Source organism: Monodelphis domestica, chromosome 4, assembly GCF_027887165.1.
Source record: "Monodelphis domestica isolate mMonDom1 chromosome 4, mMonDom1.pri, whole genome shotgun sequence".
NCBI lineage: Eukaryota > Metazoa > Chordata > Mammalia > Didelphimorphia > Didelphidae > Monodelphis > Monodelphis domestica.
Genome location: NC_077230.1, coordinates 227,873,197 through 227,890,712, shown reverse-complemented (window position 1 = coordinate 227,890,712; position 17,516 = coordinate 227,873,197). Strand labels below are relative to the sequence as shown.

At 41.8% G+C, this 17,516-nt stretch overlaps 1 protein-coding gene across 1 annotated transcript; it reads left to right on the top strand.

Moving 5' to 3' along the window:
• Positions 1 to 227: 227 nt before the first annotated feature.
• On the top strand, positions 228 to 16,934 carry LOC130458971 (alpha-tectorin-like). Its single transcript, XM_056826115.1, has 9 exons — positions 228 to 684; positions 4,124 to 4,234; positions 6,129 to 6,331; positions 7,325 to 7,488; positions 7,712 to 7,960; positions 13,042 to 13,204; positions 14,722 to 14,809; positions 15,142 to 15,258; positions 16,156 to 16,934. The coding sequence occupies exons 1-9, from the start codon at positions 228 to 230 to the stop codon at positions 16,254 to 16,256; spliced, it is 1,653 nt and encodes a 550-aa protein (XP_056682093.1). The 3' UTR covers positions 16,257 to 16,934.
• The last annotated feature ends 582 nt before the right edge of the window (positions 16,935 to 17,516 follow it).

The window sequence follows — 17,516 nt, the reverse complement described above, 5'->3', positions numbered from 1 at the left end:
TCAGATCTACCCCAGCCACTCACCTTGTTCTGTTCACCTGGTGGTGGGGCATTACTTTCTTCAAAGTTCTGTTCTCTCAGGTCCCCTCCAGATCAAAATCAAATGATAATTAGCATCTTGTAATGATAATAATACATTTCATTGATATGACGTTGATGTTTAACTCTGGGATTCCACCTTCTTCTCAAAAGATTCTAGTAGAGAGGAAGGAATAGAAATGATCCCTGATGAGGCAAACCAAAGGCCAAAGAGGCTGTGACACGACCAAGGACACCCCAACAGATCCAAGACACACAGCCTTTGCCCCTCCTGAAAGGGCTGCATTTAAGCCGACGGTTTCCCATTGTCCCTTGCCGGTTCCTTTTGCTATCTGTGAAACTGACCAAATCTTTTTGCCTCCCAGTTGTAACGAGCTTCAGTACTCACAGTATGCATCTACCTGCGACAACGTGCATATCCAGAAGATGCAAGGAGACGGCTACTGCCTGAAACTCACCGACATGAAGGGCTTTTTCCAGCCCTGCTACGGGCTGCTGGACCCCCTTCCCTTCTACGAGTCCTGCTTCCTGGATGGCTGTTACAACCACAAGAAGTTCCAGCTGTGCGGGTCCCTGGCTGCCTACGGAGAGGCCTGCCGCTCATTCGGCATCCTCAGCACCGAGTGGATTGAGAAGGAGAATTGCTGTAAGAGTCCTTTTATCTCTGTCCTCCGCAGCCTCCCCAGTTAAATGGATGGGCTTTAAGAGGATGTGGCCTTGCCTGGGGAGGGACGGTGCCCTCCATCTGGGGTAACAGGCCTTGCTTACAGGGCTGCTCGGCCATGGATGGTCGCAGAGACTTGAGTGGAAAGGCATTAGTGAAATCTCACTCACCCGTAGCCGAAGCCCCGAGAATGTAATTGGAAAGCAACCTTTGGAAGGTGAGGTTCTCCAGCGCAGAGTAGACGATTTGGCAGCCGATAAAATTGAAAAGCCCAAGGTAATGCTGCTGATGCATTTCAGCCGCAGACCTGTGCTGGGAAGAGCTTCTGGGCAGAGATCAGAAGGGAAAGTGGACATGGAGAATGACAGGCAGATCACTCAGAGACGTAGCTAGACATGTCCTGCCCGAGGAGCTGACGGGAGACAGGAGTTTATAAATCCCTGGTAGGCTTCAGCTGGATTCACGGAAGTAAGTTAGCGAAGAACAGGAAAGAGACACAGAACCAGACCCAATGAAACACAAGACAGAGAGACAGAGACAGACAGGCAGGCAGAGAAAAACAGGTAGATGGGTAGAAAAACTATTATGTTTTTATGCAGAGTCGTAGACTAAAAATTTCATAAATGTGCTGATTCTGGGTGGGCATTTGGTCGTATTTTCACTTAATATAAATCAAATTCTATACAAAGAGTAGATGTGGATGAATGTATATGTTTGAGCATGTACACACATGTAGAATAAACGTGGCCTTATACAGGCATATACTCAAGTGCAAAGAACACCACACAGATCATGTTTATAATCTGGCCCATTGGGGAAATGACAAGTCGGAAAATTGGCAATCAGATCACATGCAGAAAAAAACTATGACTTGGGGCTCAGAAAATGAGTTTAATGAAGAATGTGCTTTCAATGAGTTCGAAAACAGTCTATAAACAAGTTAATAAACACAATTCTTTCAGTTGTTGGAATTTAGTGAAAGTATTTAGTTTCTTAGCCTCAGTGTTTGTGACTCACTGTATCCAGTCAATAGAAGTGGCTTTTAAAAATTTACTTAATTGTTTTGTACTCAATGAGCTTGTGTCACATGTTTGTTTTGTTTTTAATGAATCTTATTGCTTTTTCCATCCGAGTCAAGCTTCTCTGCACGTGGGCAGGTAATGTCTGCCAACTGGCAGATGAAGCAGCTCATTTCCAGACTATTTTTTGTATGTGTGCTGTTGAGTACATACTTTATAGCTATTATGCCATTTGATTGGTCATTCTCACACTGTGTATATCAGTCAACATATATTTACTAAATACCCAGTCTGTGCCTAGCTTGTGACAGAATGCTGCCCACATTGGGCATATGCATAAAAGCTACCCACACATACCTAAAGAGAATCAGTGGAAAAAATTAACTGAGCTGTCTGGGTCTATGTTGAATGAGTGTGGTGTGTCATCATAGGTCTGGGGCCCTCTTTTCTCTCTGGTCTTCTACACCAAGGCTCTCTATCCCATCTTCTAAAAGAGACATATAATTCCTCTCTTGGGAAGATGCTCTTCCAGTTTCTAGGAAGGGACTCTCTCATGATAAGACAATGAAATTTGACTTATACCAACTGTATTCTCATTTGACCAGGGAGATCAGGAGGGAGAGAGAAGCCTCTACCCACCACTTGCAGTATTTGTTGCCTGAAAATTCATTGCTCACAGGGAATCTCCTGGGCAGTGTCTACAATTACCCTTTGGCCATCTTCCTGCTTGTGTGTGTGTGTGGAAATTTAACCTTAGCTCCTTAAATCTGGTTCAAATGGTAAGCTGTCTACCTCCTGGCCCTTTTGGAACCATCTTCTTCCCTGGACTTCATCCAGTCCTCATTGGAAACAGTCTTCCAGGACCATTCCCTGTCCATGTCTATTATTTCTCCTCCCAAGAAAAGAAAATGGAGGGAAAACAATGATAAGACTGGAGAGGAAAGCCATTGGGTTAACCACTAAGGAGGATATTAGTGACTTTGGAGAAAGCTATTTTAGAAGAGCAGTTGAAATAGAAGTCATACTCTAAGGGGTTGAGGAGAATTTGTCAATAGCATGTATAGATTAACCTTCCTAAAAGTTTAATAGTGGAAGGGAAGAAAGAGGATGACAACTTAAAGGACTAGCAACATCATGGGAATGTTATTTTTATTAAAAGAAAGGATCAGATGTTCTCATTTAGTCCTTCCAATAATCAGCAGCTTACAGTTGGCATTAGGGATAGGATCTGTGCCTATGAACAAAGAAAAATATAACCTCTGCAATTAGGATTGAATCATTTGTTGTAGTCACTTTAGCAGTAGGTTCTAATCAATGTGTTTTGTTTTGGTTTGGTTTGGTTTGGGGTTGATTAATCATGTCCAACTCTTGGTGACCCTATTTGAGATTTTTGGCAAAGACACTTGGGTGGTTTGCCATTTTCTTCTCCAGTTTATTTTATAAATGAGTAAATTGAGGCAAACAGGTTTGAGTGACCTCCCCAGGGTCACACAGCTAGAAAGTGTCTGAGGCCAGATTTGACCTTGGGAAGATGGGTCTTCCTGATTCCAGTATGTTACTCTATCCACCACACCACCTTGTTACCCTGATCAACATATATCAACTCATATTTGTAGATGATAGAATCATAGGACATTAGGGTTAAGCATCAGTGCCAACTATTATATTTTGGGGAAGGGTATTACCATGAGCTATTGTGGAGAACGTCTCTAGAGGTCTTTGAAAACAGGAGAGGATCTTATCAATTAAGTGTAGCTCTATTTGAAGATAGAAAACTAATTTAATTCAGAAGGAGGTCCAAGCAGGTCATGGCTTGGTCCATGATTTAATAATGGGCCAGTCAGTCAGTAGTCAATTTTGAGAACCTACTATGTTCCATACACTGTGCCAAGCACTGGGGTATACAGAAGACAGTCCCTGCCCTTGAGGAGCTTGTGATCTAATGGCCCCTCTTATTAATATAATAACATCAATTTTTTTCATTTTAAATTTTAAAAAAGAGAAAAGAAATAGCATCATTGATCTAATGAATTCAAGTAAGAGTTTTTTTTTTTTCATTTTTAGAAAGTAGAAAGAGGTAAGGTGGGAGGGATATCGGCCAGTGAAATCCCATCTTGGTGACTGATCTCAGTGTCTTTATCATTCCTGTGGTGCCAGCTGTCCCTATAGGGTCATCTCCATCATCAGTAAAATCTCACTTTCAGCCCACCATGGCAGTAACCAGGCAGCTAGTTTCCTCCACCATCACTAGAGTCGACTTATTTGCTGCTATTGCCTTAAGACCTTTACCTTTCCAAGAAGCACTGGGGAGATCTATGCCAAGTCCAACCAGGAACCAAAAATGATTGTTATTTGGTGTGAAAATAAAGTTCTGTGTGCTTTTGTTTTGTTTTCCCTTTTAGCAGGAGTGGTTGAAGATCCCTGTGTGGGGGCCGACTGTCCCAACCGTAGCTGTGAGTTGGATAATGGTGGAGAACTATGTGGTTGCATTGAACCTCCACCCTACGGAAACAGTGAGTGATAAATGCAATCAGTCACCTACCAGGAGAAGCACAACATGAAAATAATATTAACAATAGTAGGAAACAAACATTCGAGATGTGGGTTGGCTTAATGGTCAGAGGGGTGGACTTGAAGTCCTATTCAGATCCTACTTGTGCCATCTTAATAGCTGTGTGGCCAGAGTTAATCTTTCTGAGCCTCACTTCCCTCACCTGCAACATATCTATTAGAAAATAAATAATAGGGGGCAGCTAGGTAAATCATCAGATAGAGAGTCAGGCCTGGAGATGGCAGGTCCTGGGTTCAAATGTGACCTCAGACACTTCCTAGCTTGTGACCCTGGGCAAGTCACTGAACCCTCATTGCCTAACCCTTACTGCTCTTCTGCCTTGGAACCAATATCCAGTTCAGATTCTAAGATGGGAGGTGAGGGTTTAAAACAATAACAATAATCATAATATCCATAGGACTTATCTCACAGGGTTATCATAAGGGTCAAATGAGCTTTGCAAACCTTTAAAGTGTTATGCACGTGCCAGTTACTATGGATTCGATTCTATAGTTAAGAACTAAAATACTGAGTCATTATTGCTTTTTAGGCAGACCATGGAGGGCATCAAAACACTGGAGAAGAGGTTTGCATTCAGCTCCATACATCTAAATCCTTCTCTTGGGTAAATTATAACAAGTTAGAAAAATCTGTGCATGCATAGAATCAACTAATTCCATCTAGGGTTATTTCCAACATGAGAGAAATCTGAACTAATCTATGATTTTGCTTCACAGGGAAGTAAAGATGTTTTGAAACTCACAGACAAAAAGAAGCTAGTACCTGGGAGTTTGGGGTGCATTCATTAGAGTTGTTTGAGCTTAGAGATTTCAATCTCCTATCCTGAGCTCTGTAGCCCTGAAGACCCAACAGACATTTCAGAAACCCACAACAAATATCCGAAACTATATAGCTTTGTCCATACTTGTAATTCCCTTAAGGGAGAAAAGAAATGATTTGCTGTCTGAACTCTCCCTGGCAATCAGATTCTTGTAGTGGGCCTTCTTTGCCTCTGTTTTCCATTGCTTACCAGCACCTCGAACTCCTCTGCAGGGAAAATACAGCATGGAGCTGGACCCAGTGATCTGCAGGCCAACCTTTGCTTTCTGACTGGTCTAGGAAAATGTGCTAAATTTAACAACAATAGAGGATGAAAACCTAATTGACTCAAAGGGAAGAGAGGAGGCAATTCAAAAACTGGGATTTTGCTGACAGATCTTTCTGTGATGCCCATTAATACCCACTTGTGTGCTCGGGTAAAATACCAATTGGTACAACAACATGTGTATGCATCACCAACTCACAAAGCAAGTGACATTTCTCTCGCTCACACACACACATATAAATATTATATGTATGCCCTCACTAGGTGATCAGAGGTTTGGGGGGTGTTTTTTTTGGGGGGGGGGTTGGCTCCTACCAAGCCATGCTGTTCTCAGACTAGAAATTTGAATAATTTCACCTGACATCACAGCCAAAAAGGGACCTGTTGGTGTTGGGAGGGGTCATAGTTACCCACAAGGGCAGCCTGCCCTAAGGAGGAAGGTTGTCTGAGAATGTTATCAGAAAGAAAAAAATAGGCAGGTTACCAGTTTTCACTTCTTAAAGGCATTGCCATTTGTTCCCTCAAGGCACAGGTGTCTGTGCAATTTAACATTGCTTTCAAATACATTAGAGAGTGCATTCAGACCAAGGAACAGCTGGAGATGCACTAGGCTTTGAATGAATGCCATCAGTCTCTGGAGGAGCCCCGTTCCCAGCTGTCTTCTTTAGCTCTTCCCCCCATCACCCTCTGTCCCCATGTAGCAGGACTCATTCCCAGTGACTTTTCTTTCAAAAACCACTGTTTCCCACAGACTCACATGACATCATTGATGCCGAGGTAACCTGCAAGGCTGCTCAGATGGAAGTCTCCATATCCAAGTGCAAACTCTTTCAGCTTGGCTTTGAGAGAGAGGGAGTGAGGATCAATGATCGGCATTGCTCAGGCATTGAGGGGGAAGATTTCATCTCCTTTCAGATCAACAACACCAAAGGGAACTGTGGCAACATCGTGCAGGTGAGAAAATGGGACACCAAGAGCACTGTGTGGGACAGGGAAAGCCTCTGGTGATGGTGGCAGCCAGCATCCTCCCAAAGCTAACTGCACAATGTCCTCCTTAGAAATCAGCTAGGCAGGAAACAAAGATGCAAAAGGAATGAGAGTCAGAAAAGGAAACAGTCATTTCAGTGTTATGGGGTTTGCAGGCACTGAAATGGCACAGAAATGGACTCATGTTTCTTTCCTTGATTTGTTTTGTCTGCCTTACATTCTCTGTGGACACGTTCTTCTGTCTCTTAGTTTCAGCCTCTTTTCCAACTTGCCTAAAGGCAGCTTTAAACTTGGGCTTTGGGGGCCCAGCATTTCTCAAATGTCCTGGCCTACTTCCAGCTCAGCTCTGTTACTGCTCCTGGAGTCCCACTGTTCCTTCAAACAGATACAGAATTCATCTTCCCTCTTTGTCCCAAACTGGGTTTGTCATTAAAAAGGCCCTGCTGCTGAAGGATTGCTAATTTGTAGTTTCTCAGGGTTCAAGAGCCCACTTTAGATATTGGTATGACTCCTGTTGTCCACCTTCAGGTTACTTCTCCTTAGCAGAGGGAGCATAGGAGAGAGGAGGGAGCCTCTAACAAGTTTTTGCTGGTGCTTAGTAAAACAGCTCTGGTGGAGAATTTGGTAGAAGAACATTTTGGCTAAAATTCTCTCTTGATTTGGGTTTTCCATGCTCCCTTTCCTTGTCATGGACGACTGAGAGTCTGTCACAGTTACAATTCAATAGTGGATGAAAGGACCTCCCAGCCTATATAAGGTTAGGAGAATGAAGGGTGCTCTGTTAATCTATTGTGCTACTTTTTTCCAGTAAATGCTTGACATCATTCTGAGACTTGCTCCAAACTGATTTATGATAGCCTTTGAGTAACAGATGGAATGAAGCCATTCTGCCACTCTCAGGACTGCCAACATGAAGGGTTCCCTCCAGGGATTAATGATTTCTGACCTTCTGCTCCACAGTCAAATGGTACCCATATCATGTACAAAAACACAGTCTGGATCGAGAGTGCCAATAATACTGGCAACATCATCACGAGGGATCGCACAATCAACGTGGAGTTCTCTTGTGCTTATGAACTGGACATCAAAATCTCCTTAGATTCAGTTGTCAGACCAATGCTGAGGTAAAGGATCTTGGGCCCCATGCTCTGGGTTCCCATTAGGAGTCTGAGGGAATACCATAATTGTGGTGACTTCCTTAAGATCAAGAATGCCCTCATTGCAAGTTCCTTAGGCATCCACCATCCCATTGCCTTCTCTCTGTTTTCACCTTGAAAAATGGCTTAGAGCTGGGGATAAAAATAATATTTTTGTGGTTTCCCTTCTCATGAGTTTCTTACCTTATAGTGTGATTAACCTGACCGTCCCAACTCAAGAAGGCAGCTTCACCACCAAGATGGCTCTATACAAGAATGCCTCCTACAAGCATCCCTACCGGCAGGGTGAGGTAGTGTTGACCACTCGGGATGTGTTATACGTGGGAGTCTTCGTGGTCGGGGCAGACTCCACACACCTGATCCTGACACTGAATAAATGTTACGCCACCCCTTCCCGGGACAGCAATGATAAGCTCAGATACTTCATCATTGAAGGAGGGTGCGTAGCCTTCTTGGGATACAGGGGTGCTCTTTGAGTCCTTACTGTGTTATTTACCAAAGTCATTCGCTAGGTGAGCAAAGTAGAGATCCTATGCTGCCTAACATAACAGTAGTAGTAATAATGGTAACAATAATAGTAATAATAGTAGTAGTAGTAATAGTAATAGTTGTAGTCATAGTAATAGTAGTTGTTCTGGTGGTGGTAGTAGTAGACAACTAGAATTTATATAACCCTTTAAAGTTTGCAAAGAGCTTTACAAATATTACTGTATTTTATCCTCAAACCAACCTGGGAAATAGATGTTATTATGATTTCATTTTACAGATGAGGAGTCTGAGGTTAAGAAACTTGGGTTCTACTACTAACAAGAGATGTGGACCATTTCTAAATGATCTAGAAAATAAGTGACTAAAAGATGGGAAAATAGAAATAATACATAAAAGTGAAAGTAATTTAAAATTATGCATCTTAGTGAGAACTGATCTAGACAAGAAGCAATGATTTACATCAGGTGGGATGTAAACAAACATTCCAAACAGTGACATTCACTGGCAGGAGTAGCTAACCAAGATGTAGGAACTTTTTTTCTAGAGCTCTTTCAAAAGGTAGAGAGGCATATTTTTTTTTTCCTGGAATGGTTTAACTACCAGCTTTTCTGGAGGCAAGGAAGTGACTTCTGAGTCATTTCTCTTTACAGCCCTAGGCTATTATGACTCATGGTAGGACTTTAAAAGTAATTGTTCTCCCTCCCTCCCCTATCAGCTTGAAATGCACTTTTCAGCCCCTTGTTTCTTTCCTTCCCCAGAACATAAAGGCCACAACCTGAGCTCCTGTTCCTTTCCAGGATGACACTACCCAGATGATACTACCTCTGTGTATTCCTTGGAAGGAAATTGTGGTGTTTGGCATTTTGCAGTAGAATTGACAATTAAAAAAAAAATTCTCCTACATCTTAATTATCTCAGGGCTTAAATAAAGTCACCCAGGTTAGAATTCTTTATGGGATTCATTGTAGAAAGTGATAAGACTTATTCACATCCTTATTTCAAAAAAGGCATGATTTCTTCAGCATAGGTACTCCTTCCAGCAACTCTCAGCATAGCCAAACAAGTTTCATGTTTTGGTTTGACCAACAAAAATACCAGAAATGATCATTGACCTGCCAACCTTCATTTCTCCATCCTTTCCAAATGTAGCTGGGGAAGTCTTCAAATAACAGACACGGCTTATGCTCACAGTCTTTACAGCCAGGTAGAGATCTCCAAGACCTTGTACTCTAAAGGCATAACCTTTGAGTACTCAGTGTTGCACAAGCCACAGTAAGGCTTTGGAGTAGAATTTTCATAGGAGTTTCTATGCTAGCATCATTCACCTGCCCTCAGGCACAAGTTAGTTATGGTTAGGTCACATGTGGCAAGCAATGAGTGAAATGGTAGCAGCATGACACCCAACCCATTAATTCAAGTTTGCCACTCTCTAGCACCCCAGTTAAATACCACAATCTCTACAGTAATAAGAAATAAGGTATAACTTCCCTGGAGGCAATTCTTTGGTAGCTCAGAAGTCACTGGAAAAATGTTTCCTCTTCTTTTAATTCTGGAACTGACTAGTGCCAAGGTAAATGCTCATAGCTATAATGTGTAAGTGTTTCTGTATTGGGTCAGAAAATAACATCTTTGGGTTGCTCTCTCCTCACTCTAAAACAGACATAGAGAGAGCCTTCGTGTGCAGAAAATGGGGAAGTTTCCCAATGTCCACAGTCAGACCACCCCCTCTAAAGACAGTGCTTCTGTTCCTGTTGGAGTCACCATTATCTCCTTTCTCTAGGACCCAGATAATGTTGCCTACATACTCCACAGTATCCTCCTTCAGCCACAGCTGCTGTTCTAGACACCTTTCTGTTATTCTTGATGTTTCTGGGTGCTGAGTTAAGAACAAATGTTTTCATTCAGTTCAGCAAATAATTATTAAGCAGCACTAAAGTCAGGGTCAAAAAGACTTTAATTCAAAATCTTTCTCAGACATTTTCTAAACCCTCTCAATTCTAGTGCCTCCCCTCTGTTAATCATCTTCTACTTATCTTGTATATTATAGCTTTCTCTGTTTATATCTGTTTGTATATTGTCTCCCCCATTAGATTATGAGTTTCTTGTGGGAAGTGACTGTCTTTTGTCTCTTTTTGTATCCTTAGCATTTAGCACAGGGCCCGGCACACAGTAGGTACTTAATAAATGTTTATTGATTATGTGACCCTGGTCAGGTCACCTAACTTCTCTAAGCCTCAAATTTCTTCATCTATAATGTGAGAAAATTAGCAACTACTTGGGGCTATTGTGAGGATCAAATGAGATGTCATATGTACAGCTCAGCAAATCTTAAAGTATTACATAAATGCTAGGTATCATCATCACCATCATCATTATCAACATGCAAGGAACTCTGCTCAGCACTTGGAATAATAAGACAAATGAAAAAGTTGTGCCTTTACTCAAGTGGGGCAGGGTAGAGCATGAACATAGATAAGTCTAAGAAAATTTGAGAAGGGAAAAAACATTGACCAATGGGAAAATAGGGACTAGGTGGGGATGCTTATGGAAAGACTGATGGACTGGTAGAATTTAATGATGCCTGGGGCTTCTTTGAAAAGCCCAAATGAAAATTAGCAAAAAGGAAAAAGTAGAGCTTCCATTGTTTACTTCCCAAATGTGTTTTCTATGTTTTTATTTTTCTTTCTTTATGATGAATTTGGCAATCATCAACAAAATGAATATTTCAACACACAAAGTACAAAAAAGAGAATTCCATCTAAAACAATGAACTTTTGTTACATACATTTTAAAGTATACACTAAATTTAACATGGTGGTAGCAAAATTGGCCTTTTTGTGCCCCCTCCTGGATTTTCTATTTCTTTCTATCTTTAAAAAAAAGTACTAACAATTCTTTTTTTTAATTTGGAAATTTTTATTTAATTAATTTAGAATATTTTTTCATGGTTACAAGATTCATGTTCTTTTTCTCCCCTCCCTCCACCCCCTCTCATAGCCGACACTCAATTCCACTGGGTTTTACATGGGTCATTGATCAAGACCTAAGTATTGACAATTCTTCCTTCCTTTCTTTCAAATTTGTATCACCATGTTACCCTCCCCCATCCCCATAAATAATATCCCTCCTAGCAATAAATCAATATATCAGATATATTTTCATTGGCCATTTTCCTGAAAGGAAGCTTTGGTTTTTCCTAATTTGGTTAGACTATTGAGCTGGGAATCAAAGGACCTCTTCTAACATTAGCTCTGTTGTGTGTTTGGACTAGCGACAACTTATATTAATGTCAGTTTCCCCATTTGTCAAATTTGAAGATCAGACTAAGCGATTTCTCCCAATTCTGGTACTCCTTGCTTCTAATTATGAAAACTAGTAAATGCAAGGACTTCTGGAGATAACTTGAGTTCTAATTATCTCTGAACCATTGGGTAAAGGGGAAAGTCATAGGGAAGGAAAAAAATAACTCTCTGCTTCTATTGATTGCACATCAGGCCTTCATCACTTGAAAGGACTTCCCCACTGCCATGGCTGCCAACTTGGACAGTATGTGATTGTCTTAAGAGATGAAAATACCATGCTTAAAGATTGCTCATTAAAGCAATGCCAGAATTATAGGATGTAGTTGATAGAAACCATGTCACATCATTTTGAAGATCATCTTTTACTGTTCCTGATCCACCCCACCCCACCCCACCCTGATTCCAAAGGTTGGACTTGTTGGCCAGTTCTCTATTATGACATGATCCCTGTATCCTCTTGGCCCTATAACATGTGGTAAGCCTTTGCAATTGGACTCAAATCAAAGGCTTCTCTATGGCATAGTCTTCTGATTTAGATGGATCTAGGATCTCATCTGTATGGACACTCCCTCTTCAGAAACAAATAACAACCTACCTGGTCCTTCCATTGAGGATATACTCCAAGCTCTGGTGGCCTTGTTTATAATATTCCGGGGAGTGCTACTACAAATCTTAGGCTGTCAAGCTGTTAACCTTCATTCTTGCGTCATGATTGATCCAGTTCCTTTTCTAGTCATATAGAGATTCACTGAATCATAGATTTAGATTTGGAAGGGATTGCAGAAGCCATGGTGTCTGAGGGAGTTGGAGATATAGAAAATGACTCCCAGAGAATTAGTTAAGTAACTTGCCCAAGGCCACATCGTACATATCAGAAGCAGGAATTGAATCCAGGTCCCCTATTTGCCCCAACACTGTTCTACCCTGTCTCTTCATGTTCCTGATGATATAATTTGTCTCAGTCTCATTTTCTACATACTGCATTTTTAGCAGTAGGCTGCTGGCTGCCAATAACCCCAAATGTGCCTTTCATTGCTGTTTGGGCCACCTCCAGTGGGGATTCTTTAGAGAGCATAGACTTCTGTGATTGGAAATTTCACTGTGACTCAGGGATAGAAGGGTAATTGAACTCCAGTAGTAGGTGGAGAGCTGGCCTCAGAGTCAGGAAGAACTGGGTTCAGGAACCACATGCTAGATTGACTACAGACTCTTGGACAAATCTTACTGTTTCTAAATGTCCCAGGCAATCCTAAGCATATGAGTTGTGGATCTATGTGAGTCTCCAGGGGTTTCCTCATTGGGAGGTACCAATACCAAAGAAATCACAGGCAGAGATCCCCAAAAAAGTTTAACTGAAGAAATGTATTAAACAGAGAATCATCTTCTGTTGATCAAAAATAATCAGCAATAAACAGTAATATGACAAGGGAAATGGGAAACAGGTCGAAAGGAATTTACTGTCTTTAAATCTTTATTTGCAGTTATGGTACTGAGTAGTAATATATTCCTGGTATTTTTGAAACATGCCTATGATAATATGTAACAGGGAGCATGACTCAAAAACCTTCATCGTCTAGAAAGTATCAATTCCATTACAAAGGTGTTTTTGACAAGGTCGTTCCCAGTAGTTTTTTGGAGGGTATGCAATTTTAAAGTGAATATGGAAGGAATAAAGTATCAGGAGGAAATATGCACCAGAAGCAAAGATAGCACTTTTCTGTCTGAGCAGGTGTCAGAATATTAAAGATAACACCATCGGCATTGAAGAGAATGGTGTGTCTCTCACCTGTCGCTTTCACGTCACGGTCTTCAAATTCATCGGGGACTATGATGAAGTTCACCTTCACTGTGCGGTGTCACTCTGCGATTCAGAAAAATATTCCTGCAAAATAGTAAGTAAACGGAAGAGGAATGAAATTCTTCTTCTCTCTCCCTGCCTAGCTTTTCCCAGATGGTGGGATGTGAGGGCCAAGAGCACACGGTCTAGGGAGCTCTCTGTGGTGCTTACAGAAGGCTGTATTTTCAATCTTCTCACCCCTAAGGGAGGTGAGGAGTGAGCATCAGTGAGATAAGAAAGAAGGCATGGCACAATGATGGTCAATGATCCCACTTCCCTGTCCTTGAAAGGCTTGTTTTACTGGCTCAACACCAAGGCTTTATAGGGACACACTCTTACAAGCTGCCATTCTTAGCCTGAGCCAGGAGTGATGTCCTAAGTACTACCCTGGGCTAAGCCTGAACTTCTAATTACTACTAAATGTCTAGGAGACTTTGGACAATTCACTTCAATTCAAAAGCATTTCTTACATGTCTGTTGACTATGTTCAACAATAGCTAATATTTGTACCACAACTTGCCCTCCCTACAGCTTGTGAGGCAGATCTATAAGTATCCCATTTTACAGATGAGGAAAATGAGGTTCAGAAAAATTAAATGATTTGCTCTTGGTCACACAGCTAGTGTCAGAGGCAAAATATAAAACCAGATCTGCACTGAGTCCAAATCTAACCTTCTTTCCCCTACAACATATTATCTCTTCAAATAACACCCTCTCTGAGGCTCAGTTTCTTCATCTATAAAACGGAGGAATTAGAGTATCCAGATTAGGCAGCTAGGTGACACACTAGATAAAGTTTTATATTTAATCTGAGTTCAAATTCTGCCTCCAATATTCATTCACCATATCCACCTATTGTCTCTTGGCCTCAGTTTCCTCATCTATAAAGTAACAACATCTCCCTCCCAGAGTTGTTATGAGGATCAAATGAGATAACAGACATAAAATGCTTTGCAGATCTCACAGCACAATTTAATGCTATCTGTGATGAAAATGATCAATGAGATCATTTGAGAGATGACGATCTCTTATATTGCCCCAATTCCTAACAAGCTATGAAACCAATAGGCTAAAGTTCCTTCAGTATCATTTAGCTCACCGTATACTGAAGCTTATACCTTGGGGATAGTGGACTCGGTGGAATTTTTCTCAAGGTAGTTACCCTGCCACCATGCTTGTCAGAGCTGATGGAATTTTCACCTGGTACCTCACCTTCTATGCTTCATCGTTATGCTTGTCATGCCCCTGAACTATTAAGAGGGAATGATAAGAACCATGCTTCCCTCCAATTCTGCATACATTAGTGTCTAATGAGACAAACTAGCCCTCATCACTGGACAGGAAGCCCTTTGTAATCTAACCCTGGTGCAGAAAATATCTCCAATTCTGTTCACCACAGAGCATTCATACCCCAGTGGGCTCCATGATCAAGAATGCATTGGTTCTAATTAATCTAAGCAGCAGTCATGCTTGAGGCTGAAGTCATAGACTCTTTTGGGGGTGGGGATATGGGAAAGAATAAATGATCAGCCTGAAATGATAAGTTGGGCCCTCTGGTGTTTTGTCTTTCAGAACTGCCCACAGAATTCCAGGATTGCCACAGATTACACAAAAGAACCCAAAGAACAGATCATTTCAGTGGGACCTATTAGGAGGAAAAGTATGTACGTTCCCCAAATACCATTAATTATTAAAGCAACGCTCATTGAAAACCCACGTTAACTTAGGGGTGTATACTTTTGGCATGTTACGAATCCAGTCGGTGAATGTTTTCCTAACAAATGATGTTGTGGGTAGGAATGGGGTGGGATAAGGGGATTGTTCTCTAAAGAGTTGATAACTTCCCCACAAGTAACTACTTTTGTTGAATTTTTGAAAATCCTTTAAAAAAGGACTTGCTTTTTCCATTTCATCTTCTCCATTTAAAGCATTAAATTTAAGTTCTAAATGTAACTGTTTGCCTCACTGACTGTTGCCATGCACCCTTTTTAGGGCTAGATTGGTGCGAAGACAATGGTGGCTGTGAGCAGATTTGTACAAGTAGAGTGGATGGACCTCTGTGCAGCTGTGTGACAGGGACCCTGCAAGAAGATGGCAAGAGTTGCAGAGGTGACTCCAAACCCACTTTCCCAGGATGCCTTTTACCCCCCAAAAGAATCAATCCACTGATCTTTCCGGCAATCGCTTCAGACAGAGGAGTGAAAAAAGTTAAATGAGAGATTGTACCTAACCAAATCAGTAGCATAACTAGGAACTTAATTATCCCAGACATAATGGAGGGAATCTGAAGATGGTTTAGTTTTGCCCAGACCCATTTCTGACTCTAGGTCCCCATTTATTTTCCTATCAGATGGAGGTGATTCGGTTCAATTTAACAAGATTTCTGAAGCATTCACTCCATGCCAAGCACTGAGCTAGGCGAATGAGAATACCAAGACAACAGGGGAATGTTCATTGCTTTCAATGAGTTTCTATTCTCAGAGCAGAGAGTGAGAAGCAACAAGTACCTGCAGATATAAATGCAAAATATGTACAGCTTAAATCCAAGAGAATGGGAATTGGGGTGGTAAGCTCGAACACCTGGTGTGAAGTTTAATAATAAGGTGTTACAACCACTTTCAGGAAACAGACAGGCCTGATTCTGAGCAGTAGAGCCCAATAACCAAATATTCTTATGCCCACACCAATATACTGTATCAAGTGCTCCAGGAGTGAGAACAGAATGGGGGTGACCTCACTCTAACCAACTACTGGCCTGGCCAAACTCCAGAAATCCACAGAGACTTTTTAGACATCACTCGAACTAATTGGGACTACCAGGAAGAGGGTCCTCAATATGAGTGGTTCAGTGTCTTCCTTAGGACCAGCTAGATCAAGAGGGTGGCTCTGCCGTCAAGTTTTCCCATATTTGGCAGATAGCAAATCACAAGCCATGGGACCCTCTCCAGAGAGCTCTCTCCATCCTGATATTGTGTTTTATGCTAACAGTTCCCTCTCTCTTCACAGCCTCTAATTCTTCCATCGAACTCCAAGTCTGGATCTCCCTCCTCATCCTGACCCAGATTTCACTATGGCATTTGGTGTATAAATCAGGCACAACCTCATAATTAACTCAAGGTTTCTATTTAAAGTACTGTAATTTACTTACTTCAACTCCTTGTAGGATTAAAAGTGTGTGCCCCTAAGTCAAAACCCATCCAGAAGTATTCAGCCTCTCAAGGCTGAAAATGAAGCAAAACGGAGTGTCTGAAGCTAGGGAAATTCCAGGCGATTTGGGTGAGCGAGCACACCCTGGTGCTACTAAATGCCAATTGTGGAAAGCGTCCATCTTGCCTGAAATTTCTTCTTGGTCACTTCAAAAACTTTGGCTCCCTCCACTCAAGAAGTATTGGGGATGGGGGAGGAGGGAAATGAAGGAAGCGAATGAAAACCACACCACTGTTGAGAGAAGGGCAAAAACCCATGCAGTCGTCCACACGAAGCCTTTTTCCAGGTCACAGTTTTACAGTTGACAATGTCAGGAGGACCTGTGGGATTCTAAGGGATCTATAAAGTGTTTGGAAGTGGTCGATCTGGGCACCATCAAAGACCTGTCATGTTCGCCTCCTCTAGAACACCGCCCTTCCCCTTGCCAGGGCAGCTTTGACCACTGACTGGGTTTATCTTTTGCAGACCTGGGGATTCCCCTCCCACCACCCCAAATCCACTCTGTTCTCTTTTATAAAGCAACCAAATAATTTAATGTGTTTTGTGCTTCAATAAACTTTTGTGTTCAAGTATTCTCACTTCCTTGGTGGCTAGACTTTTCCTTACTCTCTGATTTTCATTCATTCCCTTCAAAAGCAATAGCACTTCCTATGTACCAGGCTCAGTGAATACCAGAGCCAAAGCCAAATAGACCCTGTCCTTAAGGAGCGCTAAAGCAGGAAAAAAGCATATTTACAGTTAAGGAATATACATTATGTGTAAAATCAATGTAAAGGAATTTGGAGTGGGGCCTAAACAACCTTCTTGGAGGATCAGGATAGGCCTCATGTTCAAGATGGAATTTGAGCTGAGCCTTGAACGTAGCAGAGGCAGAGATAAGGAGGGAGAACGGTCCAGGCCTGGGGAACACACTGAGCATGACCCCAAGATAGGAGATGGACTGTCGCACTCAGAAACGGAGAACAAGGAGAGTAAGTCATACATAATACGCCTGAAAAGGCAGGCTGGAGCCAGACGGTGAAGGGCTTCTAAAGCCAAACAGGGAGTTTGTGGTTTTTTCCTAGAGAGGTAAGAGGGAGTCACTGGAGCTTCTTGAGCTAAAGTGACAGACTATCACTTAGTGCCTTATCTGACACATAGTAGGTGCTTAATAAACATCT